Below are 27,357 nucleotides of genomic sequence, written 5' to 3'. Positions count from 1 at the left end.
TCTTAATCGTGTAATCCCTACTTTTTCTATTCTTATAATTATTTTTGTATTTTTTTTTTTTTTTTTACTGTATCCTTTTACAGTTTGCCGCTGCAACTGCCCAAGACTTCATCTCCCACAATGCCTCGCCCAACGCTATACTCTGACGTCACGTCCGGCGGTGTTGTTGGCGGGCAGAGCAGCAGCGGCATTATTCGCGTTGGGTTGTTAGCGACGCCGAAGCTATTGTGCGATTCATCCCGCTTGCACAGTGAGGCAAACACGGTCCGAGCAGCCCAGTCCGCCTCGGCAGTGGGTTTCTGTCGCGGTTTGGTGCGCCTTCGTCCCGGTATTCCTCCACAACGCACGCTCAAATCACCGCGTTTTCCACCGGGCCTAACGTTAGCCCGAACACCCGCTCCGAAGCCCGTTCTTTGTAAAGGTAAGGCTCGTGTTAGCTGCTGGGGCTAAAACAAGCCAGCCATGTTGCCCTCTGGTTGCAGGGGGGCAGGCCAGCAGAAACACAGCAGCTGCCTACTTTCTGAGCCCGGCTTCAACAGTAATGCACTCCTTTGAGATTCATTTAAACGAGAGGAAACGGTCCGGGTTTCCTTTGTGTGCCCACAACTCGGGTTTTTTTAGCAGCCGACAAGCAGGGGAGGCTGGTTGTGTGAAGGCATGGGTTTGAAAACGGCTTGTCTCCACTGCCAGCCTCGACGCTTCAGTTTCTTATAAAATAGTGCAACGAGCAAGTCGGCGTTGTTTGCAACGAGGAGATGCATTTCTAACCGTTGTAATTTTAGCATTGCATGTGTTTTTATTCCGTCTGTATGTCTGTGTGCTTGTACCGCAGTGACTGTTTTTAAGCGGCTGCAGCAGCGCCTGTTGTCCGCTGTGATCGGGGCAACATGGAGGGGGGGGGGCGTTTTTCTTCCTCTCTGCTAAAAAACCGTGAAATATAACGTTGGTTAAAAAGACACAGTGGGCACTCAGCGTAGGAATGAACCGGGGCCACGTTAGCCACCGGACTGGGGTCGTTACAGTTTAGTGTTGATGGAGAAATGGACGCGGGGAAACTAAACGGGTGTTGTTGGTTCAACAGATGAAATGTTGAAGCCAGCAGCGTTTTGCCGCCTCGATTCATTCAGTGGCCTGTAGCCTCCTGTGCGATCCACTGTGAACTGCTAAAGCCTTCAAATAACACTATTTTACTTTATTTTACATTAATTCACCCCTTAATTCATGCAAAATCCCCTTTAAAAATAGTTAAGGGGGTTATTTATGGAGGAGACTCCATAAACACCCCCTTTATTTTTCACTTTGTAATATAATTAAAAATTCAGGGAGACAGGAACTCATTAATAAGCCTGTAAACCATGCACAAAAGGCATAAACAATCCCATGAATAGATCCATTAAAAACCCATAGTAACCCGTAGTTTTCTTTTTAAAGCTATGTTATTTTTAATGGGTAATTAATGTTTATGCAATGGAGAAATTAAGGACGTTTCAGGGATACAAATAAGACATTTGGTTTCTTGGTGTACTTTCTTGGAGGTAGATTGCCATTCAGAGAAACGGCATCCTTAATTAATTAACCATCAACTTCATTTTATGTTTGTTTTTTAATAATCACTCGAATTCATGAAGATGACCATCCACTAGGACTGTAGGAAATGTGTTGTTGTGTAAGCATGCTGGTTGTTGTAGTCCAGTAAGGCGAGATAAGGATGTTGATACAAGCGCACAATTTATTGTTTTTAATGGGGATGGGACGACGATGTATCGAAATTCAATATATCACAATACGAAAATGTGACAATATGTATCGTGGGGCAGAAAAATGAATCGCGATATTATCTCCATGTTATTCTGCTGTAGTAATCACTAATGAGACTCTTGACCATCACAGTTTCACAAGCTCTCCATCCAAATTATATTATTGTCACTTTGTAATGACGTTTTAAAATTGTTGTTTACATTCTAGCAGCCAATGGCATCGCTAGAAAGATTTGTGTCTCAGAAATAAACAGAATCTGCACAGTCAGACTTTGTTGTCACTGAACTTTTATTGATCACATCGTATCCTGGTTATGTTGAATCCTCAGATCGTGTATCGAATCGTATCGTGAGATGAGCAGGTCGTCCCATCGCTAGTTTTTAACCTTTTATTTATGCAGGACGTTGGACTGAGCACACATGCTAGTTTTCAGCCCTGTTTCACATCCACGCACGGAGCTGCCTTGTTCAGAGGCACCTTGGTGTTTTGCTCCTGGAAAACCTGAAAAAAGTCATGGAATTTTAAAATAGAGTTTTCCAGGCCTCCGGAGAAGTTAAGGAAAATGAAAAAAGGCAGAAAAGATTTTGGGAGAAGTTATGAAATGTTCTGAGTAAAGCCTTCTTGTCTGTAGATGGATTAAGTTACGCACTACTGATAAATGTCACTGTTGTAGTACAGCGTTTACACTGATGCTTACATGTTTTTATTTCAGCCTCGCTATAATTAGGGAATGTAAATTTGAAACGGGGTCATGGAGGAAACTTTTTCATTCATGCTCCCCAAACAGGTTCTCTCAGCCTGTTGGAGAACCCCCAGGTTCTCCAGCCTGTCGGAGAACCCCCAGGTTCTCCAGCCTGTCGGAGAACCCCCAGGTTCTCCAGCCTGTTGGGAGAACCCCCAGGTTCTGTCAGCAGGGCTCCAGATCCTCTTCTGGTCACCTACCTCTCTAACCTCCAGGTTAGGGCTGAACGATATTGACAAAAAATCAAATTGCGAGTATTTGACAGAATATTGCAGTTGTGGTTTAAACTGTGATTCATATCATCACAAGTTTTTCTTGTCATACATTTTTTCGAATTTTAAAATTGTTTAAAGAAAAGTGATTTAGTTAAAAATGACAGTATATAGTCATATGAACCTCAGGACATATCGCCCAGCTCTACTTTTATTGGGATTTTTAGAACTGAAATATCTCAGCTTTAAAAATGAGAATGCAAACCAGTGTTGCTAGATTTTCTAAATCAAGGAAATGGTGGTTAGAATTATGTTTTTATATTTTAATTCCCTTTAGTTTTAAGACCGCTTGTTGGCCTTCTCTCAGACCCCCAAGAGCCACTGGCCTTTCTGCTGAGTTAAGTTATGCTGGTGTTGATTAGTGTTGAGATGATTAGTCGATTAATCGATTCAGTCAAAAAAATCAAACATTTGCTGGTTACAGCTTCAGAGAGTTGCTGCTTTTCTCCATTTAATATCATTATAAAATGAATACTTTGTTGTTTTTTGGCTGCTGGTCAGACTGAGGAAGATGTGAAGAATCGCTTTGGGAACTGTGATGGGCGATTAATAAGAAATTGGAAAAATAATCAGTAGATTAATTGATAATGAAAGTAATCATTAGTTGCAGCCCTAGTGTTTATGCTGTATTTTTTCCTAGTAGTGGTAGTTGGGAGGAGAATTTGGGCTTTTGGTTCTGAGCCAGTCCCTGTTTTGGTTCTAGTGGCATTTGGTTCTGTTCTTATTTGGAAAATGTGTGAATGAGGGAAAAAAAAACACCGCCCATTCTCAGCATAGTGAATGAATTTTGGGGAATCGCTGCCTTTTTATGTGTTGGCTTCATAAACCTGCGGTGCTTTGAGCTGCTGGGATTCCCCGGCCCGTAGCAGCCGGTAAATCCCAGCGTTCCCCAGGCGCTCTCGCCGTTTTATCAGCTGACTAGAACGGACTCCGGATGGTTTTTGGTTACCTGCCAAAATGGCTGCCGGGGTTGACCAATTTACCTGACTGGGCCGAGATTTCCCAGCGTGTGGCCGGTGTCAATCTCCACAGTGATTGATAACATTGTCCTGTGAATGGAGGAGCCCGTTATCTGCCGACCCCTCCTCTGCCCCCCCCCCCCCCGTTTAACATGACATCCTCTACATCTTGATCCTTTATCCTGGATCCTGTGAAAGTGATTTTGTTTTAAAAAAATAAATAAATAAATACTGTACGTCAGTGTGCAGGATTTACTGAGTTTGAGTCTGATGAAAGGTTTTGATTCATGGACCTGCAGCTCTGAAGCTCCTTGTTCGCAAATCCAGTTTGGACCGAACTCTCTCTGAAGAAATTAACTGCAGCTTCTGAGATTTGGAAATTACAGAAGTTCACATTGCGATTTAGATTTCTTTGTTTTTTTTCTTCGATTAATGGTTCAGTTCTAACATCTAGCGCGATAACTATAAAGATAACTATTAAAAGATCTACAGCATTCTCAGTAGGGCCGCAACTAATGATTATTTTCCATGATCGGTTAATCTATCAATTCTTTTTTTGATTAATCATTTTTTAGTCTATAAAATGTCAAAAATAATGACAAATTCCCATCACAAGTTCCCAGATCCCAAAGTGATTCTTCAAATTTCTCACCAACCAAAAAACCCAAAGTATTCATTTTATAACGATATGAAACAGAAAAGCAGCGAATCTTAGCAATTGTGAAGCTGGAACCAGCAAATGTTTGGTGTTTTTTACTAAAACATTGGTACATTTTTGAGATGTACAAATTAGAGTCGATTATCAAAATTATAATTGATTAATTTTCTGTCGATGGACTAATCGATTAATTGACCAATCGTTTCAGCTCTAGGTTCCACGGTCATGACAATCCTGGAAGAGTTACAGAAGTTGAAAATATTCCCGTAAAGCAAAACGTGATCGATGTTTGAAAGTTGAAAACGTTACGGAAACATTTTGGAATTGAATTGCCAAATAAGTGCCGGAACCCTGATTATTAATTATCAGTCTAATATTAGTTATTGTAACCTTTTGATCATATTCTCGCTCTGCGTCTCTCCCCTCGGCCACTAGAGGCGCCCTCACCAGGAGTCAAGCTGGCGACCGCGGTGGGTAAGAAGGGGAAGAAGGCCGAGGAGGAGGAGCAGCCGGTGGCGGCGGCGACGGCGGTAGCGGCGGTGCCGGCGGCGGCGGCGGCGACAGGAGCGCCGGCGGTGGAGGAGGAGGAAGAGGAGGAGTATGTGGTGGAGAAGGTTCTGGAGCGCCGTGTGGTGAAGGGCAGAGTGGAGTTTCTGCTCAAGTGGAAAGGTTTCTCAGAGTGGGTACCAGACGGTCTGAGTTACTCTCATTTTAGTCTGCGCATCTCAACTCATGAATCTGGGATGGTTTATACAGAAGAGGATTAGGGCCACATGAAAAATGTATTTGAGTTCTTATATTAATCTCAGAATTGTGAGAATAAAATCAGAACTCAGAATTCTGACTTTTATCTGAGAATTCAAATACATTTTTCACACGTGGCCCTAATCCTCCTCCGTAGATTTAGATGTAGATGTAATGCAAATATAAATCAGTTTAAGAAGAAGTACGAATATTTGAGATGTACAAAATATGAGATGTACAAAATATGTTTTAATATATAGTGATGACGTTATTCTTTAATTAGAGAAAGGGGCAGAACAAAAGTTTTTTACTTCTTCCTGCTCCTTTTCGAATGTAATATTGAGTACTTTTTGTCAAGAATTTACCGTATGTTTGCATTTTTTTCTTTTTTGCTTATTTGATGGATTTTCTTGGCTTCTTGTTTTTTTTTTTTTTGTTACATGTTCGAAGTAAATAAACAAACATTTAGGGTGGGTTCCTGTTTGGCCTTAACCATAGTGGAAATGTTTTTTCGTATTTGGTTAGGTTCAAATTGCCCAACTATATGCAAACCAGTGCTTGTAAACAGCAGTCACATGACATCTGAAATCTGTTTTACAGATTTCAGTTTTACAGTTTTACAGATTTCTGGGTCAAAACAAATCTGATTCCAGTCTCTGTAAATGTAGCTATCGAGCTTCTTCTGTGGTGTTCGTACCAGTTAAGATCACATGAAGAAACAGCTGAATATGAGCAGCAGTCCAGACTTCATTTTGTTCTGCTAGGCTTTCCAAGCATGAGGCACTGCGTCCGTCTCCTTCTACCCATAATCCCTTGCCTTTCGGGGTGATTTCCTGTAGTCGGTTGGATTAATGAACCGCACTGCAGTTCTCTTGTTAGAGGACTGAGACTCTCTGTGCCGTTATTTTGGTGCCACCAGAGTTCAAAGGTCATCTTTCTCACCTGGACAAACCAACTGAACTGAAGGAGGAAACTCTGCAGAGTTCAGGGAAACATGCTGAGTGTGAACGCAGCCTTGGCCTACAGGCCCATTGTTATTTTGATAAGTTTTTTTGTTAACACAGTACACTCAACATGGTGCCAGGGCCTTTTAAGGACTTAAAAACAAGCATTAGTAAAATATAAAATAAGAGCAAGAGAATTTAGTGCCTGAACAAAGATGCTGATACTGACCTTGCTGAAATGTCGGTGAACACACAGTCAAAAAAAAAAACAGAAACAGACCTGCAGCTGAAGTAAGCTGCTAACCTGTAGTGGAACTGGTGCTACAATGTTTACAGGAAGGCCTTAAACATGAATTGATGCTAATACAACATCCGTGTGTGTGTGTGTGTGTGTGTGTGTGTGTGTGTGTGTGTGTGTGTGTGTGTGTGTGTGTGTGTGTGTGTGTGTGTGTGTGTCCGTCCAGTGAGGACAACACATGGGAGCCTGAGGACAACTTGGACTGTCCCGACCTGATTGCAGAGTTCATGCAGAAACACAAAGAGAAGGAGGAGAAGAAGAGGGAGGGCAAGAGGAAAGCCGCCAGCGAGGCTTCGGCTGACTCCGAGGAGAAAGGGAGCAAGAGGAAGAAGGAGGAGGTGAGGAAGGATGAAGGGAGGGAGGGAGGGAGGGAAGGGAAGGGAGCAAGAGGAGGTGAGGGTGGAAGAAGGAGGTGAGGGAGGCAGGGAAGGGAGCAAGACGAGGTGAGGGAGGAAGAAGGAGGGAGGGAGGAAAGGGAGCAAGAGGAAGAAGGAGGTGAGGGAGGGAGGAAAGGGAGCAAGAAGGAGAAGAGAGAGAAGGAGGTGAGGGATGAAGGAGGAGGGAGGGAAGGGAGGAATGAGGTGGTGAGGGGAGCAGGAAGAAGGAGGAAGAGGATGGGAGGGAGAAAAAGGAGCAAGAGGAAGAAAGGAGATGAGGGAGGGAGTGAGGGAAGGCAGCTAGAGGAAGAAGGAGGTGAGGGGGAGAAGGGAACAAGAGGAGGAAAGAGGTGAGGTGAGGGAGGGGAGGGAGGGAAGGGGGCAAGAAGAGGTGAGGGTGGAAGAAGGAGGTGAGGGAGGCAGGGAAGGGAGCAAGATGAGGTGAGGGAGGAAGAAGGAGGGAGGGAGGAACGGGAGGAATGAGGAGGTGAGGGGGGCAGGAACAAGGAGGAAGGTGAGGGAGGGAGGAAAGGGAGCAAGAGGAAGAAGGAGGTGAGGGAGGGAGGAAAGGGAGCAAGAGGAAGAAGAAGAAGAGAGAAGGAGGTGAGGGATGAAGGAGGAGGGAGGGAAGGGAGGAATGAGGTGGTGAGGGGAGCAGGAAGAAGGAGAAATAGAAGGGGAGGGAGGGAAGGGAGCAAGAGGAAGGAGGGAGGAAAAGGAGCAAGAGGAAGAAAGGAGATGCGGGAGGGAGTGAGGGAAGGCAGCTAGAAGAAGAAGGAGGTGGGGGGAAGGGAGCAAGAGGAGGAAGGAGGTGAGGTGGGGGGGAAGGGAGCAAGAGGAGGAAGGAGGTGAGGGGGGGAAGGGAGCAAGAGGAGGTGGAAGAAGGAGGTGAAGGAGGAAGGGGTGAGAGAGGAAAGGGAGGAACAAGGTGAGGGAGGGAGGAAAGGAGGAGGAGCCTCAGCCAGAAGTTTGTTGCCCCGCCCTCGTCTGTTGACCTGTGTCCTGATTGGTTTGTTTTCTTGTGTCCCTCTCTCCCCCCTGCAGGGCGAGAAGGCCCGAGGTTTTGGGCGCGGCCTGCAGCCGGAGAGGATCATCGGAGCGACGGACTCCAGCGGAGAGCTGATGTTCCTCATGAAGTGGTGAGTCTGACTGTTCGCTCTCTTTCAGTTCTCTTTATTTCAGCATTTCAACAGATGCCCGTATACAATGATATAATGCTCTTTTGTAACAAATAAACATAAGTAAATACATTGTAAATTCATTTTAGAAATATATATGAATATATAAATATACAAGAACAGTTAAAAAAAGAAAGTAAAGAAAAATAAAGGAAATAAAAAGGAGAGGGAAAGGAAAACAAGGATCATGGAAAATATAGCTTAAAAGAAACAGGAAAACAATTGGATGGTGATAGGGCAACCCCCTTTCAGGAGGCACGTTCTCAAGAATATCTTGATTAGGAATGGGTATCATTTAGATTTTTTCCGAAACCGGTGCTAAAACGATACTTTTAAAACGGTACCGGTGCCTGAACCGATGACTCCTCTCCTGACATCAACATTTTCTATTTATTGTGACATTCTAGTTTGTCTGAACTAAACACATTTGTCCTTAATTACTTTTCATGTACTTTTCACATGTTACATATTAACAAATAACTGACAGTAACGAAAAAGACCCGCCTCTTCTTTTATCTAATTGGCTAAGCGACCAAAATGTGACATTGACGAGCGGCGCTGCTGTTTGGCTTTCGACTAAAAGTTGGAAGGCGAGTCGCACGGGAGAGGAAAGCGGCGGTGCGTCATCAGAGGAATACAGAGGATTTCAAGCTGTGCGCTCCAAACGATACCGTTAGTGAAGGTGCGTGCGGCGGTTTCAGAGCACTGGAGGGCGGATATTTCAAACGGCAGCTCAGGCATGGGCCCCAAAATGAGGCACCGAAATCTGCGTTGCAATTCAGTCTGGTAGGTACCGGTCGTATAGGAACTGGTGCCATAGTGGTACCAGGTTTTGGTACCCAACCCTATAATACAATACAATCAGTCGAGTCCACTGGGGCAACTCGGGCTCTTGAGATGACACCTCTCCACACATCCCGGTCCAGCATGCCAGAGTGCAGTTCATCAGCACTGGCGTAGCCAGTGTCCTTCTTCAGCACGTCCACGTATGTTATCCTCCGAGCACCACGTGTGGCTTTACCATGCATGGGTTCCCAGAGGACAAGTTTTGAAGCGATGAGGTCAGGATGGCGCACGCTATGGCCGGCGAGCCTCAGTCTCCTTTGACGTATCTTTGTGGTCACCAGCGGTAGACCAGCGTAAAGGTCAACACTGTTCATGTGTTCCATCCACGAGACGTCCTGGGCCATACGGAGCATCCTGGTGTAACACCCGTCCAGCGATTTCTCCTGGGCAGCGGTGAGTGTCCATGTTTCTGCTCCATACAGCAGGACTGATTCAACAGTGGAGACAAAGAGGTTGCGCTTGATCTTCCTGCTGAGCTCAGACTTCCACATTTTCCTCATGTCGTACAGCACCTTCCAGGAGATTGCCCTTCTGGTCTTGAGGTCCTTCAGGGAGGATGAGATCCAGGCACCGAGGTACCTGAAGTCCTCCTCCACTTTGAGGGTCTCTCCACTGCTGGTGCACACGACTGTGTCGTCGGTGTTGAAGGCCAAGACCTTGGTTTTCTTTGAGTTCAGCTGAAGTCCCACTCTTAGGCATACCGTTTCGACTGCCAGCAGGAGCTCGCGAGCTTGCTCAGTGGTGTTTGAGATGAGCACGATGTCATCGGCATAGTCGAGGTCCGTAACTGTGACAGCTGGTACATGACGACTCCTCCTGGGTGCTAGGGTGATCCCGAGCTCCTCTTCACGTCCAGTGATGGCCTTCCTCAACGCGTGGTTGAGTACAATAATGAAGAGGTAGGGAGCGAGAGTGTCGCCCTGCAGCACGCCGGCGAGGACGTTGAAGGTGTCTGTCTCGAGTGTGCTCGTACGACCTGCTGATAGCTTGCACTAGTTTCTCACGAATGCCATATGCCCTCAGAATGCGGATGAGTTTGCCTTGGTGGATTGTGTCAAAGGCCTTCTTGAAATCGATAAAGGTCATGATTGCTTGGAGGTTTCTGTTCCGCACTCCCCCGATGATCCTTCTCAGAGCCAAGACCTGCTCAACGGTCGTCCGCTTCTCTCGAAAGCTGCTCTGCTGAGGTCTCAGCAGGGGGTCTAGCACAGGCCGAAGGCGGTTGAGAATCATCCTATTAAAGGTTTTGGCAGGAACTGAGCTGAGGCTGATCCCTCTGTAGTTGTCTGTGCTTGTTAGGTCACCAGACTTTGGGATCGGGGTGATGTTGAGAAGGTTCCATTGGTCCGGTAGTTCTTTGGCATCATAGGCTTGGTTGATGAAGTCCACTACGATGTTGTCAACTGGAACATACTTCAGCACCTCTGGAACCACTCCATCCTCACCATAGCTCTTGCCACTCTTCAGGGATGTCTTTGCTTTCACATACTCTGCCTGTGTAAATGGGCAATCATCAATAGGGAGGTCTGTGAGAACTTGGCCAATTTCTTTGTCAAGGACAGTTGGGGGGTTGCCGAGGAGATTCTTGAAATGATTGTACCAGGCTTCAACACGCTGTTCGTCACTTTCTCCCTTGATTTGAGTCGCCTGTGCCGATCTTCTGCCAGAAATCTCATTTATCAGCTGCCAACTCTTTGCGTGCTGTTGATTCGCATGAGCCACTTCTCTGACCTTCTGAGTGAGATGTTCTTCCTCGACGGCGTTGTAGGTGTTGAAAAGCGCCGTCGTCTTCTCAGCGTACGCCCGTCTGCTGATGGAACTGCAGTCGGCTACAAAGGTGTTGTAAGCTGTGACCATCTCTTCTTGTGCCTTGACCACACAAGGATCAGAGGACCTCACTCTCTTCTTCGCCTTGGGGATCTTCTCGAGACAGACCTCAGCCACCTCCTCGTTTGCCCTGACGACGCGTTGGTACCGGTCAGTTGCTGTCTCCCCGTCCTCCCTGCCAAGCAACTGGAACCTGTTACGGATCTCCACTGCATACCGCTCTTGTAGTTCTAGGTTGTCCTCAAGCTGTTTCCAGTTGTACTTCACCCTCTTGATGGTCTCCTTCTTCTTGGCTCTCAGACTAAGTCTGACTCTTGTTGCAACAACACGATGGTCGGAACCAATCGTAGCAAAAGTTCGGTAGGCTTGTGAGTTGACAATGCTGTTCCTCCACTTCTTGCGAGTTAAAATGAAGTCAATCTGATGCTTGGTGTTGTGGGGTGAGAGCCATGTCCAGATCTTGCCTCTCCTCTTCTCAAACAGCGTGTTGAAGGTGAGCAAGGAGTATTCTTCCATCAGCTCCAGTAGGCGGGTCCCGTTGTCATTGGTTTCATCACCATAAGCGAAGCGAGCGTCGCTTGGCCCCAGGCGAGCGTTGAAGTCGCTGAGGATCATGAGGAAGTTGTGTTTGGGAACCGTCTCCACTGTCTCTCTGAGCTTGTCGTAGAAGGCCTTTTTCTTGCTGTCCTCGCTCATGTTGGTGGGAGCGTAGGACACGATAACTGTCAGGATTGGATTGCTTTTGAAGGAAGCTGTGATGATACGGTCTGATACACGTCACGCCAATCAGTGTCCTCTGAGCCGCCTGGTTCAGCATAATTCCAATCCCTTCAGGAGCTGCTTGAGCCTCATTCCTCCAGGCTGATGCAGTGATCATGTACTGCTCAAGCACTTTGCTGGTCTTCAAAGTTGTGAGCATGCCATCCTCATGGACAGTCCAGTGCTCCTGGATGCCGCAGATGGCAATACCCTGTTCCTTCATGCTCCATGCCATCTCCTCTGCCCTACTCACATCCCGGATGGTTTGGGCGTTCATCGTAGCAAGGATGAGGTTCCGCTTGCACTTGAGCAATTTCGCCTAGGTCCCAGAGTGCGCACTTCAGCCGCTCCCCTCCTCAGTAGGTTTGAAGGAGCGTCTTAATCAGGCACGACTAGCGGGCGTGCACTGGTTCCTGCAGCTGGCGTCCTGCTGACTCCCGCAGCTGGCAGTATAGGATTTGTGTCCATGTTCGTCATCATAATAGCCTTTCAGTCGCGAAAATAGAGCATCGGGCAGTCGCTACTCCTACCCGTGCCATCCTGTTGTAGGCAAACGTACCCTGCAGGACGCAGAGGAGGATCTGTTGGGACTCCAGCCCTAGCCAGTGTAGTGACATTCTACTGAACCGCCTGGCAGCGGGGAAATTGGATGCAGTTTAACGTCTTACACAGGACCCATAATGTCTTACCCAGGACCCTGTCTTATCTAACCCTAATCTTGATCGCGATGTTCTCTAAGTGTTAAAGGATAAGTTATTTATTTTGGATCTATATATAATTAGTCCCTTCCTCCCTGTAGTTGTTGGACCCACAGACAGTATTCAGGGATTAAAGTTCTCTGTCGCTACGACGGATTTCCGTCAATTGGATTCCAGAGAGGCCATGTATGAGATCAGTGTAGAGCCGAAGGGGGAAAAAAAGCGAGGGGAGGGGGGTGTTACGGGACTTAGGAATCGCGCTACCAGGTGATAGGTAGCTGATTTGTATAGGCATACAATCTACTTGGATGTCGGTAATTATATGTATATACAGGCACGTGCACAGATAGACCCCAGGTGGTGCTCAAGCACCTGCCCTTTTGGCCTCTGACTAGATAAGTCCCCTTTTTGCAAGACATTTTTTTTTCTATTTCTTTTTCTAATTTTATATTTTAGTTTTTAAATTTGGCCCATGGCATCAATTCTCAATTAAAAGCGTGTTGTAATGCCCGACAACTGCATTTGAGTTCTAATTCTGCGAGACCGCACAAGCCCCGCCCCTCCCTCTTCGACTTCCCTTGTCACAGCCACCACAGTTAACGCATGCAAACCGAGCGCCCTGCAGCAGCATCACGTCTCCCTGACCTGCCTTCATTGGTGACAGCCAGGTAACGATAGTGTTTGCCCTTAGCCTCTGCATTGTTTGTCACTGTTGTGAAATTAAACCACTATTAAAACATCTCAATACAACCAGCCTAACTTAGGCAATAGCCCACCATTAAGCTTAACAACAAGCAAGCTAGTCTGGTGTAAAATAGCGTCGTCAATGAAAACGAGTGAACTCCGGTAGGCTAGTTCCTTTGTCAGGCAACTGAACAAATAAATATGCATTACGTGGTTAATAGTCTATGCAATCTAGGGCTGAAACGATTCCTCGAGAAACTCGAGTAACTCGATTACTAAAAATCATCGATGCAAATTCTTTGCATCGAAGCTTCGTTTAATCCATATAACTATATACACACTCAGTGTTTCGCACGGATGATTATTACTGTTGCACAACGCGCTGGCGAAAGAGAGAAAATAGCGAGGGGCGAAGAGAAGAGACAGGCCAGAGAAAACAACAGAAAGTGTCCAAAGTTTCGGATCCAGTGTTGCCAACTTGGCGACTTTGTCGCTAGACTTAGCGACTTTTCAGACCCCCTGGCGACTTTATTTCTCAAAAGCGACTAGCGACAAATCTGCCGACTTTTTCTGACCATGGGAAGCAATGTTAATGTGTTGAATCCCAAAGCATTTGGCAATAAATTGGTTCGGCTGATGCCGGTTTCCTCTACTTGCTTGTCTAATCCAGAGAGGTCTGACGGTCACAGCGCTTCCCACACACAGTGTAGCCCCCTCCCTCCGCTGAGAGCAGGGACTGTAGGATAGGGTCCACTTGTAATTGCTACCGGCGTATGCCGAAACTGGCCCGGGTGGGCCAGTCAGCACTTAATATTAAAACAGGATGAGATGAAGGCTAGTAAAGAATGCACGTTAATTATGGCTATATGTAATGGCTAGTTAAGAACGTAAATCAATATGGTGGCTAGTTATGATGTCCCTAAGTTAGCTAAGTTTTGCTCAAGAAAATAACCACAGAAAATAAAATGCTGCAGTCAATTTGTGAAAGCCTGAGCTTCATTCATGTTATTATTATGATAGTCACACACATACACCCACACACACACACACACACACCTACTCCCCTCACAGTGATGCATAAAATACCCCAGAAAGCAAAATATCAGGTGGTGTAAGTAGCAATTGGAGCCTAAAATGCACCAGTCCAATACAGCAGGTATATTCAGTTTAGTTTGATTGCAGTGAGTAGGGTCAGCAGGTGTAGGGCAACCCTTCAACATAGTAAATAAGTGTACATTAGCCAGTCTTATGAACTTGTATGATATTTAGGCCTAGTAATAAATATCAATAATAATTATTATTTCACCTCGTTTTCAGTAAATCACAGTGTCGTATGGACAGCTTCGTGCGGACAGCTTTTCTCTTTTGTATATTTACTATTGCTCTTTAATAAAGCAAAAGTATTTCTTATCCGATTACTCGATTAATCGATGGAATAATCGGTAGAATACTCGATTACTAAAATAATCGATAGCTGCAGCCCTAATGCAATCATATTTGGATATCAGAAACGTTAGCCGACCTGTCACCCGTCACAAGAAAATGTGCAAATATATGATTCGTCCACTGTACATGCTCATACTGATTAGCAAAAGCTTTAAGATATAGCTTAGTAAATTATCGATTCTTACTCCTGTGACACAAAATTGACTGTGGGCAAGCCAACTTATTGTCATTTTAATACAATAGTCCAGGGCCTTTACAAGCTCAGATTTGAAAGTTTAACTGTTCATCTAATTTTATTGAAATCTTATTATAGGCCCACAATTTATTTTAACTACACAAAGTGGTTTGGTGATTCTAAATCAGACATGAAGCTACTTTAGCTGAATATTAGTATTTTGTACTAACCTTATATAAGTTAGGTCTACATTACAACACTTGCAGTAATCTATATCATGCATTTACCTTAAATATTATTAAAACATTGCCAAATGACAAATAGCGCATTCAAATTTGTCTGCAGAAAAAGTAGCTATGTGGTAGGGTACTTGAAGTTGGGCCACTGACAGTTACAGTCTGGTGAGGCTTACTGTTGTAATGCATCGACTCTGTCACCAAGCAGTCTTACCCAAATAAACATCATATTGTACTGTTGGTCTATTTTTGGGAGATTAACCCTTAATTATCATGCACAACATTGATTTTGCTCATTTACCAATTGCAGCATAATGCCAAAAAAGGACAGGCTAAGAAAACAGAAAGAAAGGGAGCTACAGCAGGCAGCAGGGTAGCAGCTCTCTTCTATCCTGGATCAGGCCATCTAGCAGTAAGGAGGATGAGGGAGATGTATTGCCACCTGATACAGAACCCATCACAGATGAAGAAGAAAGGTCAGAGTCCAGAGCAGTCATGTTGAAATAGTCATGTAGAAATAGTGAATGCTAAAGACCATCGTCTCTGTGTGAATTGATACAGTAATTTTGTAGAAATCTGTTGAGTATTAAACATCTGCATGAGTGTATGGGTATTGAAATAAATAAATATGTAAGTAAGTAAAAGATGTGTATGTAACTTTATTTTTTATAAATACTTATGAGAGGGGTGCCCTTTTTTTTCGCTTGAGCACCTGCCCCCCAAAATGTCTGTGCACGGCCCTGCGTATATAGCCTATAGCCCATATTTCTTGTTAGGCCATAATATTCTCGAATGCCTAATCCGTCTTTTGACTAGAATGCTGATAATGTAGGCGTGGCTCCCCATGTCCATTTCAGATAGGCTATGGCTGTAGGCTATAATGTTATAATGTTCTTTTAATAATATTATTTTATTTACATTAGCCTACTTATGGATTTTGCCATACGATTGTCTACTATCAGTTCCTTATGTTGGGATCGGCAGGGTTCTACAGTGCGAGCAAAATGCTCGCATTTGCTCCTACTTTTTTAAAAATGTGAATGAGAGGTTGAATTTAGGGGCACCGGTGCGAGCGTAGGAATGCAGCGATTAACCGATGTCACTATGAGCCACGCTTTAAAACGCCACGGTTTTCTAACCGTAAGCATTTTAGAAGCTGCGGTATCTCCGCCTGCGATTCTGTGCTCTTGAATGCAGCCTCACATTCGCATGAGACTGCGCCTTCTCACGAGAGCGAATCACTGTTTATGTTTGTGTGGAGGCTACATTAGCTAACAGGGAGGAGACAACATCCCAGCTTTTTATCCACCAAATACTGCCTTAAATCAGCAGTGTGGGAGCATTTTGGATTCCTACAAAATGACCGCGGTTTGTTGAAGAAGACTGATATTCAATTTGCAAAGCTGCCGACGAAACGTGGCTGCCAACGGCTCAAACACATCTAACTTGCCAAGACATCTTCCAGATCACCATCCATCCTTGCATGATCAAGACAAGGTAGCCTAATAAAAGTAAATTGAAACACGGTTAACTTGGCGGCAAGTTGCTCACTGAAACGTAAAGCTGGTAGGGGATTAAATCAACAAAGTAGCGGTGAGTGCAACGTAAGCCAACGTCAGTAAAGCAGAAACGAAGCGCCCATCATTACTTTATATACTTACATTTTATAAAAGCTCACCAACGTGGCCGTAATCTAGTCCAAACAAAGTAGAAGTATTCCAGTGTTTCGTCTCAGCAGTGTCTTCCATTCGCGGGGCTGAATCAGCTCGTTTGGTGCGATTATTTACAGTACTTTCAGTTTGCATCTGTATCAGGCTAGGTGCAAAAGACTAATCTATTGCAGGGTTAGGCAGCTACTGTATTATTATATCACTTTCAAATGGCAACTATTGTGAATTCTGAAAGGCAACTAGGCTACATACTTTTTTTCCACTGTATTTAAATGTGGTTTTAATATAGAGTACGCTTTTTTTGCAGAACCAGAAGAAATATTGTGAAAAATACAATAAAACCTGTAATTATAAAATTCTCATTTGATTTTCCCTGGCATAATCGTAAAACCGAGAAACCGTGATTTTTCCACACTACAGTCGTACCATCAAAAGCTCAAACCGTTGCCACCTGTGGCACAGCCTAAAGAGTATTTGCTCTGTGTAATGATGGGGAGACAGCAGATCCATGAAAAGTAACCTGGCTGCTAGAGTCTGAGCAGCAGACAGACAGGGACAGACATTCATAACCAGTTTGTGCTCCTAGACTTTACTGCGTGATCCTGTTTTTTTCAACTCAGGTGCACCCTGGCAAAAACTTGATGGCTGCATTAGAGAACAGCAGCAATGGTTATGCGTGGGGCGGTACTGAAATCTCATAATTTTACTTGTTTAGCAGGCGTTGAGGGCTAAGGGTGTGTACACACTGTCCGCCTTTTTCTCAGCTGCCTCCGCCTTTTTTACATGAAAACCTATGGGAAGCGACCGCACGGTGGAAAGCGGCCGCTCTAAAAAGGCGGCACGGCACCCGCCTTTTCTCAAAAAAAATAATAATAATTTTTTTTAAAAAGCCGGACAGTGTGTACACGCCCTAATGTGGGGGCCTCCTCTGTAACTTGTTTTACAAATTGTAGATGGGGAATATGACTTGGCCTGAAAAAAAAATTTCAGTCAGAAGATTTTTTTTTGCTTTAATCCCTGAGTATTGTCAGCTGTCAGTTAAACAGCGAGCTCCGCTGCCTCTTGCTGCAACAATGAGTCCAAACTGTTTGTCAGAATATCTAAAAAAAAATCCAGTCTGTGAAAACGATACGGAGAGCGACCGACGTATTTCTCTCCGCGGCCCGGAAAGCGGCGGCACCGACCGTTTCCACTCGGCGGATCGTCTTCTACCGAACTCTACTGTTTACGATCTGACCCGACCGTCCGGAACCAGATCACTCCGCCGGGAACCGCCTTTCACCCCACAGCGCTCTGTGCTGCGGACGAGAAAAATAGATCCGTGATTTCCTGATTAGTGAAAGTTGTGTAATGAAGGAACTGAGTCGTGTTTCCTCTCGACTCTCCTGAGGAGACACTAACGGCTTTTTTTGAGATATTTTGACAAACAGTTTGGACTCAGAGGCAGCGGAGCTCGCTGCTTCAACTGACAGCTGACTGGAGACAATATTGTTTGAGGGTCCAAGTACTACAGGGACGGAAGAGACTCAGTATATATTTATGGATCCAATATCAACAAACTTATCCTTTAACGAACGAATGATCGATAGTTGTTCAATTTAAATCCATTATACTGCGGCAAAAAGTGACCCCGCCTGTGTAGCTTTTCCCCTGACTTCCTGTTTTGAGGCTGTATTTTAGCCTGACTGTTTTTCTCTGGGTTCTGTTGCTCTGCAGCCTGGTTTATCGGCCTCGTCAGCTCCGTGTCTATTAATGAATACCTAATGTAACCTTGTTTTATATTGTGCCAGGAGTTCAGTTTCTTGATTGAAGCCGCAGACTGGCTCGAACAGATGTGACGTGACCGCCACGCCTTCTCAAAGAGCCAATCACATGCTTGTTTTCTTATTCTGCCCATTTATAGTGTCACAACTTTCATGATCGGCAACAGGCTGGTTTTTGTTTATTATTTTGTTTTTTAAATTGGTCTTAAATTCAGTTGCTAATTGCTGTCTAACACTGTCCTCTCTCTCTCTTCCTCCCTTTCCCTCCTTTCTCCCTTCCCTTTCCTTTTCTCTCCGTCTCCCCTTCCTCATCTCCTCCTCCCTCTCTTCTCCCCTCTTTGTCTCTCCTCCCCTTTCTCTCTTCTCTCTTTGTTTCTCTCCCCTCTTTGTTTCTGTCTTCCCTCCATCTCCTTTTTCTCCTCTCTTCCTTGCTCTTTCTTTCCTCTTTTCTCTCCATCATCTCCCCTCTGTCCCTCTTTTTCTCTCTCTACTTGTATCTTTCTCTCCTCTCTCCCTTTCTCGCTCCCTCCCCCTTTCTTCTTTCTCCCTCTTACCTTTGCCTCTTCTCTCTCTCTCCCTCTTTCTCCATTCTTTTTCTCTCTCTCTCTCCCCCTTTCTCCCTCTCCTCCTCCGTCTCCCCTCCCCTCCGTTAACAGGAAGAACTCGGACGAGGCCGACCTCGTCCCGGCCAAGGAGGCCAACGTCAAATGTCCCCAGGTCGTCATCTCCTTCTACGAGGAGCGCCTCACCTGGCACTCCTACCCAACAGAGGAGGAGGAGAAGAAGGAGGAGGAGAAGAAAGACTAGAGAGGAGGAGGAGGTGCAGAGAGGGAAAGAAAGAAAGAAGGGAGGGAGGGCGGGGCAGGGTGGGAAATGAAATAAATGCTGGTGAATGGATGTCTCCACTTTGGCAGGGAACCAACCTTAATTTGGAGAGAGAAATCTTTGCTGGTAAATGTTGGGATTTCGCTGCCACTGTGGCTGGAAGATGGAGGGAAAAAAGAAGTAAGTTTCCTGTGGCCTCCTCAAAAAGTTGCTCCCTCCCATATCTCGACTGAATTTTAAAGGGGTATGATGACAGTTTGGATCATAATCTCCTGTTTTATTTGTTTTTTTTCCCCTCCTCATTAAGAACTTCTTGTATGGGAATCGGTGCCTTATTCCGGCTTGAAAACAAAACAAAAAACCTCCTTGTTGGCGTTGCTAGTTTTTCTCTTTGAAATCAATGGCACCATTAGCTGCAAGCTACCTGCTTGACTATACTGACAGTTGAAATACTATATTGAAGGTGTCGATTCATTTAAGTTTACCCACACATGGTGACTGGTGTTGGGGAAAGACCAGAATAAAATGCAAAATGTCAAGATACCTCTTTAACACATGAGCCGTTTGTCTGAACACTTCATGTCTGTGAATAGCGAGCTGAATGTTTGGCTGTAAGTAAGTTTGTCTCCTACCAGTCACTTTGGCGGCCGACCAGCCATCATTTAGAAGTCCTATTCTAAAAATGTAGCTGGCTGGTGAAAGTGGCCGTTGGGTTTTGATATGTGCGAGTCACTGTGGCCAGCAGAGGACAAACTTCTTCCCGGTCAGGATACATTGGAGGGAACTTCTTTTTGGGGGGGATGAAACGGCGAATGGGGGTAAAGGGGGTTGAAGGAGAAGGGTGAGGATGGGGCTTTAAGGAGGAGCGAACAAAACGGACAGAAACCATCCATCTCTTTCAGTATCTGTTCTCTTCGTGCCACCTGGGTGCTCGTTATTGCTGACGTAATGCTGTACTTCATTTGAAACTCTCACAAACACCAAATGACAACTGTACATTTCACATTGACATGGATAGATTGATGGTGGAGGGGTTACAGTTTACATGGAAGGAAGACCAGCCAAATGCTGCTCAGTCTTAAGCTGTGGTTGGTACATTTCCTACCTGACGCTTTGGCAGGTAACCAGCCAGTGCTCAGAGGTTCTGCTCTATTCTGAAAACCCAGTTGACGGGTAAAAAAGTAAAAGAGGCTGGTGAATTTTGGTGTTTACCAGCTGTTGGCTTCCCTCCTTCCATCCCTGCCTGAAGCAATTTAGCCGAGACCTCGCACTTTCCTTACTTTTCAAAAAATTTTAATTTTTTTTTTTTAAACAAAACTGTTGGACAAGTCTATATTTTATAAAAATCCAAGGATTTATGAGTAAAGGTTTTTGGGCCCATTGGGTGGAAGGTTTTAGGTAGAAAGTATTTGTCACACTTCCCGCCTAGCAGAACGCCTGAAACTCGGGCGCAACCATGTGTGTGTTCTAGATTTTAAGGTATATGTTGGTCAGTTTAGCTTTCTTACTGCTTTACTGTTGGTTTGGTTAGTTGGACGGCCGGTCACATGGGCGGGACAGGAGCTTCTTTTGTCCGCAGGCCACAGTGGCTGGTCAGTTCCAAACATTCACCAACCACTTTCACTACTTTATCAGCCAGAATTAATTTTTAGAATATGAACTCTAAACGATGGTTGGTTACCTGCCAAAGTGAACGTGAACTTGAAAGTGGCCAGACAAAAGATTTAAGAGCTTGAGGCTGGTGGGAATTTTTCACCCTGGCGACCGCCCCTGATAAAATGAACGGCAAAAGTGAAGCGGCGCCTGCCTAAGCATAACCTGTATAATTATATACTTATAATGCCATGGTGTTGTCATCTTGCACCATGACAGTGGGCCAGGAACAAAGCCTTTCATCCACTGTGGCTGGTCAATTCCAAAATTCTCAGGCCAGTTGCACATTTTTTACCCAGACAAACTGGTTTTTGGAAAGGAAAAGAGCCTGGTTGGTTTCCTCCCAAAGTGGCTGGTAGTGTACAGACTCAACAGCCACTGCAAGTGCAAAACAGCATTTGGCTGGTTTGTAATTTTCCACACACAAACACTATAGGAGGTAAAGATCCACATAGTCATTGTTGTTCTTTCTCTCATTGTATTTGCAATCAGTGTTGTACCTGTTCGACTGGCTCGCCCACTAAGGGTTGAGGAATGCACCCACTGGGAGTGGAAGTCCCAAGGCTCAGTCTCAAACCAAACACTTCTGCCTACTCTGTCATTCAGCAACCAGTGTTTGAGATGACCTTTGACCTGCAGACGGAGGGGTCAAGTGTCAGCCCTCCTCACCCAGAGATCAACAAACGATCCCCCAGACTCCGAGACGTCAAAACCTTGTACAACAGGGAGGGGAACCGTGAGCCACGGAGGGCCGGGAGTCAACCAAACTTTGCAGCAGCTGAGTTCACGGAGTGGCTCCTCCACTCTGGTTGAAGGTTGTTCAGTGAAATCAGCTGTTGTGGTGTTTGGTTGGAAAGAAAACCTGCAGACTCTCGGCCCTCCGTGGCTCACGGTTGCCTGTTAACTGTTGTCGAGCCAGAGTTGCGTTTGGTTTTGAAATGGCACCAAATCGCGCAGGCTGTTCACACTGCGAGCGAGTCGGTCGATGGGTCTCTGTTCTGACTGATTGTCGGCGGGGCAAGAGGATCCGATTACATCTACGTAGCCGCCTGCGGCTAGAAAGCTTTGGACAGTCAAATCGTTGCGTTTCGCAATGCTACTGGGAAGCTTTGAATGGCTAGATGGAAAACAAGCGCAGAAATCTGGTTGGCTATTGCCGATGACTGCGAAAGGTTCAGCCGTGGCGACTTTTCTCGGCCGACAAGCTTGTTGAGCGTCCACCCACCAGTTTCCCTGGTCGCTCAGCTCTGTGGGAAATAAATGAACTTCTGGTGACTTGTTTATCGTGTTGCTCGCAATGTGAACGCACGGTCAGTTTAACCAAAACTCACTGGCAGAGAGCGACTACTGTGTAACGCTCAACGCTCGCATTGGTTTGAGACTGGGACTGACGTACATTTACCGGATTCTGGTTCATAACGAAATACTGTATTACAGCTGTATACTGTGGGTAAAAGAAGGGAGAAATACTGTATTATAAGCAGGCTGGGAATTGACCGCCAGCCAAATATTGGTCAATTGTTGGCTGTGGTTTGTACATTTGTCTGCTCTACCAGCCACTTTGGCAGGTAACCGGCTAACAGGTTTTTGAATAATTTGTTAGCTTGGTGACGTGGTGAAAGCAGCTTGTTAGTTCTGTGATCGCTCTCGCCACCGTGGCTGGTAGAGGAAACGGTTTCCTGCTCTGATCGTACCTCTGCATCGCTCAATAGAAATGTGCTCCATATTGAACACAACTGGGTTTTACTGTTGATGGAGGAGATGGTTATGGTTATGTTGAAAATAATCTTCAGTTCCACTCCCTTGTTTTAACTCGGACATGCGGGCTCACCCACCTGTGTGTTTTCTAGGCTGTATTATTTTTAGCTTATGTTACCCGGGCAACGTTCAAGACGCAGCAACGCTTCGTCGCGTTTTGATTGCATTTTGCATCCGGGGGAGTATTTGATGATTCCTCTTGCCTGCAGACTGTCTCTCTGTGTATCGCACATTTCCAGTGGTTCATAGTGACGTTTGCAATTTTGCTTAGTGAACGAAACGGTGAGGAATTTTAGACTTCAGCGTGATAGTTGAACCTGACCGTTGCTCTCATGTTTGTACACAAGATGGCTTTCTCTGATGTGCATTTCGTAACGCCTCCCAACGTTTTGTGTGTTGAATGTAGCCCGGGTGTGCTTATTTCTATGTATACTGTATTAAAGCTAGCATAGTAGCTTCCTCTGTTACCAGACCTGGGTGAGTTAGCAGTTGAAATCCTTTTTACCCTGAGCTGTTTGCTTTGGACGGGCCTGGAGTGCAGGAGAGACAAGATTTATTGGCACTTCAGGAAACCTTTAAGGCAGAGTTTCATTCCAAAAAATCAGACACCAAGGATAGTTTTTTTTTTTGTTTTTACGTGCAACAATTTCCAGCGGACGTTGTCGTTTCCCTGCTTCGCCCCCTACTGTCTCAGCTGATCGCAACCCTTGAGACAGCTGCCATTGTTTAAAAATTAGATGACTGTTCTTACAAAACGATTGTTTCCATTAACAGTAACATGTTACTGAAGACTTTGGCCAGCTTAAGTGCTAAGCTTATAAAGCAGCGAGCTACACAAGAACACAGTCTAGCTTTTAAATGGTAAATTATGCAGCAGCAGGCAGCATATACATGTGGAAATCCCTGACCGGGTGCCTCATATAAAAGACCAGATGATGAATTGGAAAGATACCCACATACTGGATTGGACGCCGTCTTGGTGCTGATTTTAGTTTCTACATCAGAGGCTCAAAATGTTCCAGAATAAAACCAATTAACAGAGCCAGCGCAGGAACATGACATTCCCAAACCCCCAAGTTTTGCATCTACTTTTGATTTTACCCGCTGACTGAAGATCTAAAACATTGTTAGCTTCTTAAGTGTCTGGTAGAATAGACTAATTTGCAGTTCAGTGTGTGGGGATCTTTGTTTTCTATTTAAAAATTCATGAATTCATCATTAGAGTCATTTAGGAGTCAAGTCCCATTGACTTAAAGACGGACGCTGTGCTCAGACTAGTGTGCTGACTTTATGCTAGCTGTGCCAATGGCCTACTTGTATGGGCAGAAATATGTGTCACTAGAAACAAATTGAATTATTTATATTTGAATTTCAATTGCTCAACTTGAATAATTGCATTAAAAAACTGAATCTGAATAGCATAATTAGAAATTGAATTTATTAGTTTGAAACTGAATTCCAATAAACTTGAAACTGAATGTAATAATAATAATAAGTTTATTTATATAGCACCTTTCAAGAACAGATGTCACAAAGTGCTTCACAATAAAACAAAGAAAGCAAAATAATAAACAGAGCAACAGACATTAAATGCAGACATCCAGCAAGACATCACAAAAACGGATAAAGAAAAATTAAACGAAAGCAAGTCTAAACAAATGGGTCTTGAGCTGCTTTTTAAAAGTGTCCACAGATCTTAAGTCCAGTGGGAGAGAGTCCCAAAGTTTAGGAGCTACAACCTCAAAAGCACAGTCACCGTTTGTCTTAAGTCTGGAGCGAGGAACAACCACCAAACCCTGATCAGAGGACCTCAGAGTCCTACTGGTAATATAAGGCTGCAGTAGCTCTAATTTCTAATTATCTGCCCGAGAGGGAGCAAGTATAATGCAAACAGCGTGGGGCCCAGGACCGAACCTTGGGGAACACCACAAAACAGATTCAGTTGATGAGACATATTTATGATCTGTAACTGAGAAAGACCTGTCTGACAGGTACGAGGAGAACCAATCCAAGGCTGATCCAGAGATACCCACCCACTGCCTGAGCCTCTCAACCAATATATGGTGGTCCAGTGTCAAAAGCAGCACTGAGGTCTAGTAGTACCAATACAGAACATTCTCCTGCATCACCCTGCATTAACAGATCGTTTGAGACTCTGAGAGGAGCAGTTTCTGTTGAATGCAACCGGCGGAAACCAGACTGAAACTTATCAAAAATGTTGTGCTCCTCTAAGACAGCTGTCAGCTGCTTAGCAACCACTTTTTCTACTACCTTAGCTTTAAAAGGTAATTTGGAAATAGGCCTGTAATTCTGGGGCAGAGAAGGGTCCAAATTTGGTTAAGAGCACACATGGACCAATGGAATCAAAAACAGTTTTTAACAACGAAGTAGGTACAATGTCAAGGGGACTAGAGGAGGTTTTCATTGTACTGACCAGATTTGTGAGCTCTTGTAGTGAGATTGGGGAAAAACTATCCAGGATTGTTGGCCGGGTAGGGCAAGGAAACGGGGGGCGGAAAAAGAGGGAATGATGTTTGCTCGGATGTCATTTATCTTACCAACAAAGGAGAGAAAGAAGAAATTGAACTGAAGAAATTGGAACAGCAGGTGATGTAGGAGAGACAATGTATCAAACAGGATTTTGGAATTACGTCGGCTATGGGATACAAGGTTAGAAAAGTATGTCGCTCTGGCATCCTTAACCACGTTATGAAAATCTGTTAAAAGTTCTCACGCTGATAGTGAACTTGTAGACGTGTGGATTTCCATAAACGCTCTTATTTTTTATTGACGGGTTCGTTTAAGAGAGCGAATACTGTCATTCATCCAGGGGGAGGAATTAATCAGAGGAGCCAATCTAGTCTTTATAGGAGCAACTTTATCCAGGACAGAAAGGCAGTGCTCATTAAAAGACTGTACTTGGGAATCAACATCACTATTAGGCATAATAACAGGGCTGTTATAAAAGGCAGCGGAAAACTTTGCCGCAGAGAGATGGTTTAGGATGCGAGAATTAATTTCACGACGACAAGGTAAAATATCCAAATTAAAAGACGAGTCAAATAGAACACAGTTATGATCTGAAATGAAAAGATCCTCAGCAAAGACAGAATCAACATTTAAACCAAGAGTAAAAATATTATATATATTATAATATATATATGTATATATAATATTATGATATTGAATTAATTTGCTCTGAAACTGTGTTCAGTTCTCACAATTCAAATTCAGTTCTCGTAATTCAAATTCAGTTCTTGCAATTCAGTTTCAGTTTACTGAGACACATCCTGGTCGTTGAGGAAGAGCAATCGAGTGCAGATTCACAGAACTCCTGAATTAAGAACTGAATTTGAATTACGAGAACTGAATTTGAATTGTGAGAACTGAATACAGTTTCAAAGCAAATGAATTCAATTTCATAACATTACATTCCGTTTCAATTTTATTGGAATTCAGTTTCAAACTAATAAATTCAATTTCAAATTATGCTATTCAGATTCAGTTTTTCAATGCAATTATTCAAGTTGAGCAATTAAAATATAAATAATTCAATTTCAGTTTCTAGTGACATATTTCTGCACATATACTTGTTTTTTGGAAGATATGGGTTCACAGTTGACAGTTTTCAGTGTTAGAATTTATGACTCTAACATTTCTAGAACTTCTGGCTTTTTGGAAAACACTCCCTGGCTCTTATTTCTTCACCTTGCACATTATTATACATAAATATCCTGGCAGTCTGATTGGCTTCTGCTGATTGTCTGATTGGACTGTGACAGAAGGGATTTCGACGTAACTGTACCCGGGTCTGCTAGTTAGCTTTTCTATCTCGTCTCTGAATCCATCTTCTCTCTGTATTTAGCGGACTAGCCTGTGTTGTCCTGTTGCATGTCTCTTGGTTTCCTCTGCTAAATCACTGTCATGGCCGACCTACTTTTAATCGTTTGTGTTTTGACAATAAAGATTTTTTTTTTCGTTGTTTTCGTAAAGGTTTGTACTCTTGTGTTTTTAATGGAGTTCTTGTTTGAATGGGAGGGAAGGTTTATATCCTGGGTTCCTGCACAGTTTAAATTTCAAGCTTCCATACTTTTTTCATAAGTCCTTAATTTGATATGAAGATTTTGGTATTCAGTATGATTTACGCAGATAATCATCTTGCCCCCTACAAACTCAACAACAAATATCAGAATATGTGAAATGACAAGGATCTAAAACCACCTACCTGCATTAAAACAATATTCTTCCACACTGCCAATTCCAAACTTATCAAGACCTGGAAATCGCCATATTTTTTTCCCATGCTTTTCCAGACCAGTGTAGGAACCCTGTGTGTCTTCATTGAAATTAAGAGATGTCTGAGGTGCTAGAGCGAGGCATCAGCACCGCCGGGGTTGTGTGAGGATTTAGAAACCGAGAAATCTTCTGACACGCTCAGCAAGCCGATCCTCCAAACCCGTTCAGTCAGAAGAGTCGACCATGAGACGTTGACACGAAGATGGGAACGAAGGCAATGAACTGGAAATGAAAATGGAGATGCTTTGTTTTGTTTTTTTAGACTAATTGTAGATGATTTCGCTGTAGCGGCTGGTGTGTGAAGAATTCGACTAGTTTGACCAACGAGCCTGTCTGCCTGCAGCCGATGTGGGCCTTCGTTTTTTCTTCAATTGCGTCCTTCTGTTTGTACAAACCTGCTGAAATTCGTTTTTGCAGCAATTATACCGCCATCTTAAAGGAGAATACCGGTGTCTTTTACTATTCTCTACGTCTAGTTTACATTTCCCCCAGTCAATTTGCAGTGCATGCCTTATGTAATTAAATTGTTTTAACATTTACTTGTGTTTTGTCGTTTTTAAAGGTCCCATAAAACAGGACTCCCCTTCCCTCTGTGATGATAAAGGAGTTGGATGTGTATCTAAACATGGTGAAAGTATCAAAACTAAATCCACACAATCCATATTAGAAAAGCGAGCCTCTAAACGAGCCGTTTGGACTTCCGTAACTTTGTGGCGTCACAAAGGTTCGCTCATTATCATTTCTGTAAGAAATAATAGACTAACAAAGTGTTTTTTTCAAAGCGGTCGAGC

The 27,357-nt window shown here is 44.2% G+C and overlaps 1 protein-coding gene across 1 annotated transcript; it reads left to right on the top strand.

Annotated features, from left to right (window-relative positions):
- Positions 1 to 120: 120 nt before the first annotated feature.
- On the top strand, positions 121 to 18,860 carry LOC139929048 (uncharacterized). The gene is made up of 5 exons (XM_078282323.1): positions 121 to 421; positions 4,825 to 5,068; positions 6,542 to 6,713; positions 7,797 to 7,891; positions 18,691 to 18,860. Exons 1-5 carry the CDS (start codon positions 121 to 123, stop codon positions 18,839 to 18,841), a joined length of 963 nt encoding a protein of 320 aa, XP_078138449.1. The 3' UTR covers positions 18,842 to 18,860.
- Positions 18,861 to 27,357: the final 8,497 nt, after the last annotated feature.

This window comes from Centroberyx gerrardi, unplaced genomic scaffold (assembly GCF_048128805.1).
Source record: "Centroberyx gerrardi isolate f3 unplaced genomic scaffold, fCenGer3.hap1.cur.20231027 Scaffold_74, whole genome shotgun sequence".
In the NCBI taxonomy this organism is placed as follows: Eukaryota; Metazoa; Chordata; class Actinopteri; order Beryciformes; family Berycidae; genus Centroberyx; species Centroberyx gerrardi.
Note: the sequence above shows the minus strand (reverse complement) of the source record. Positions and strands in the feature narration are given on the sequence as shown.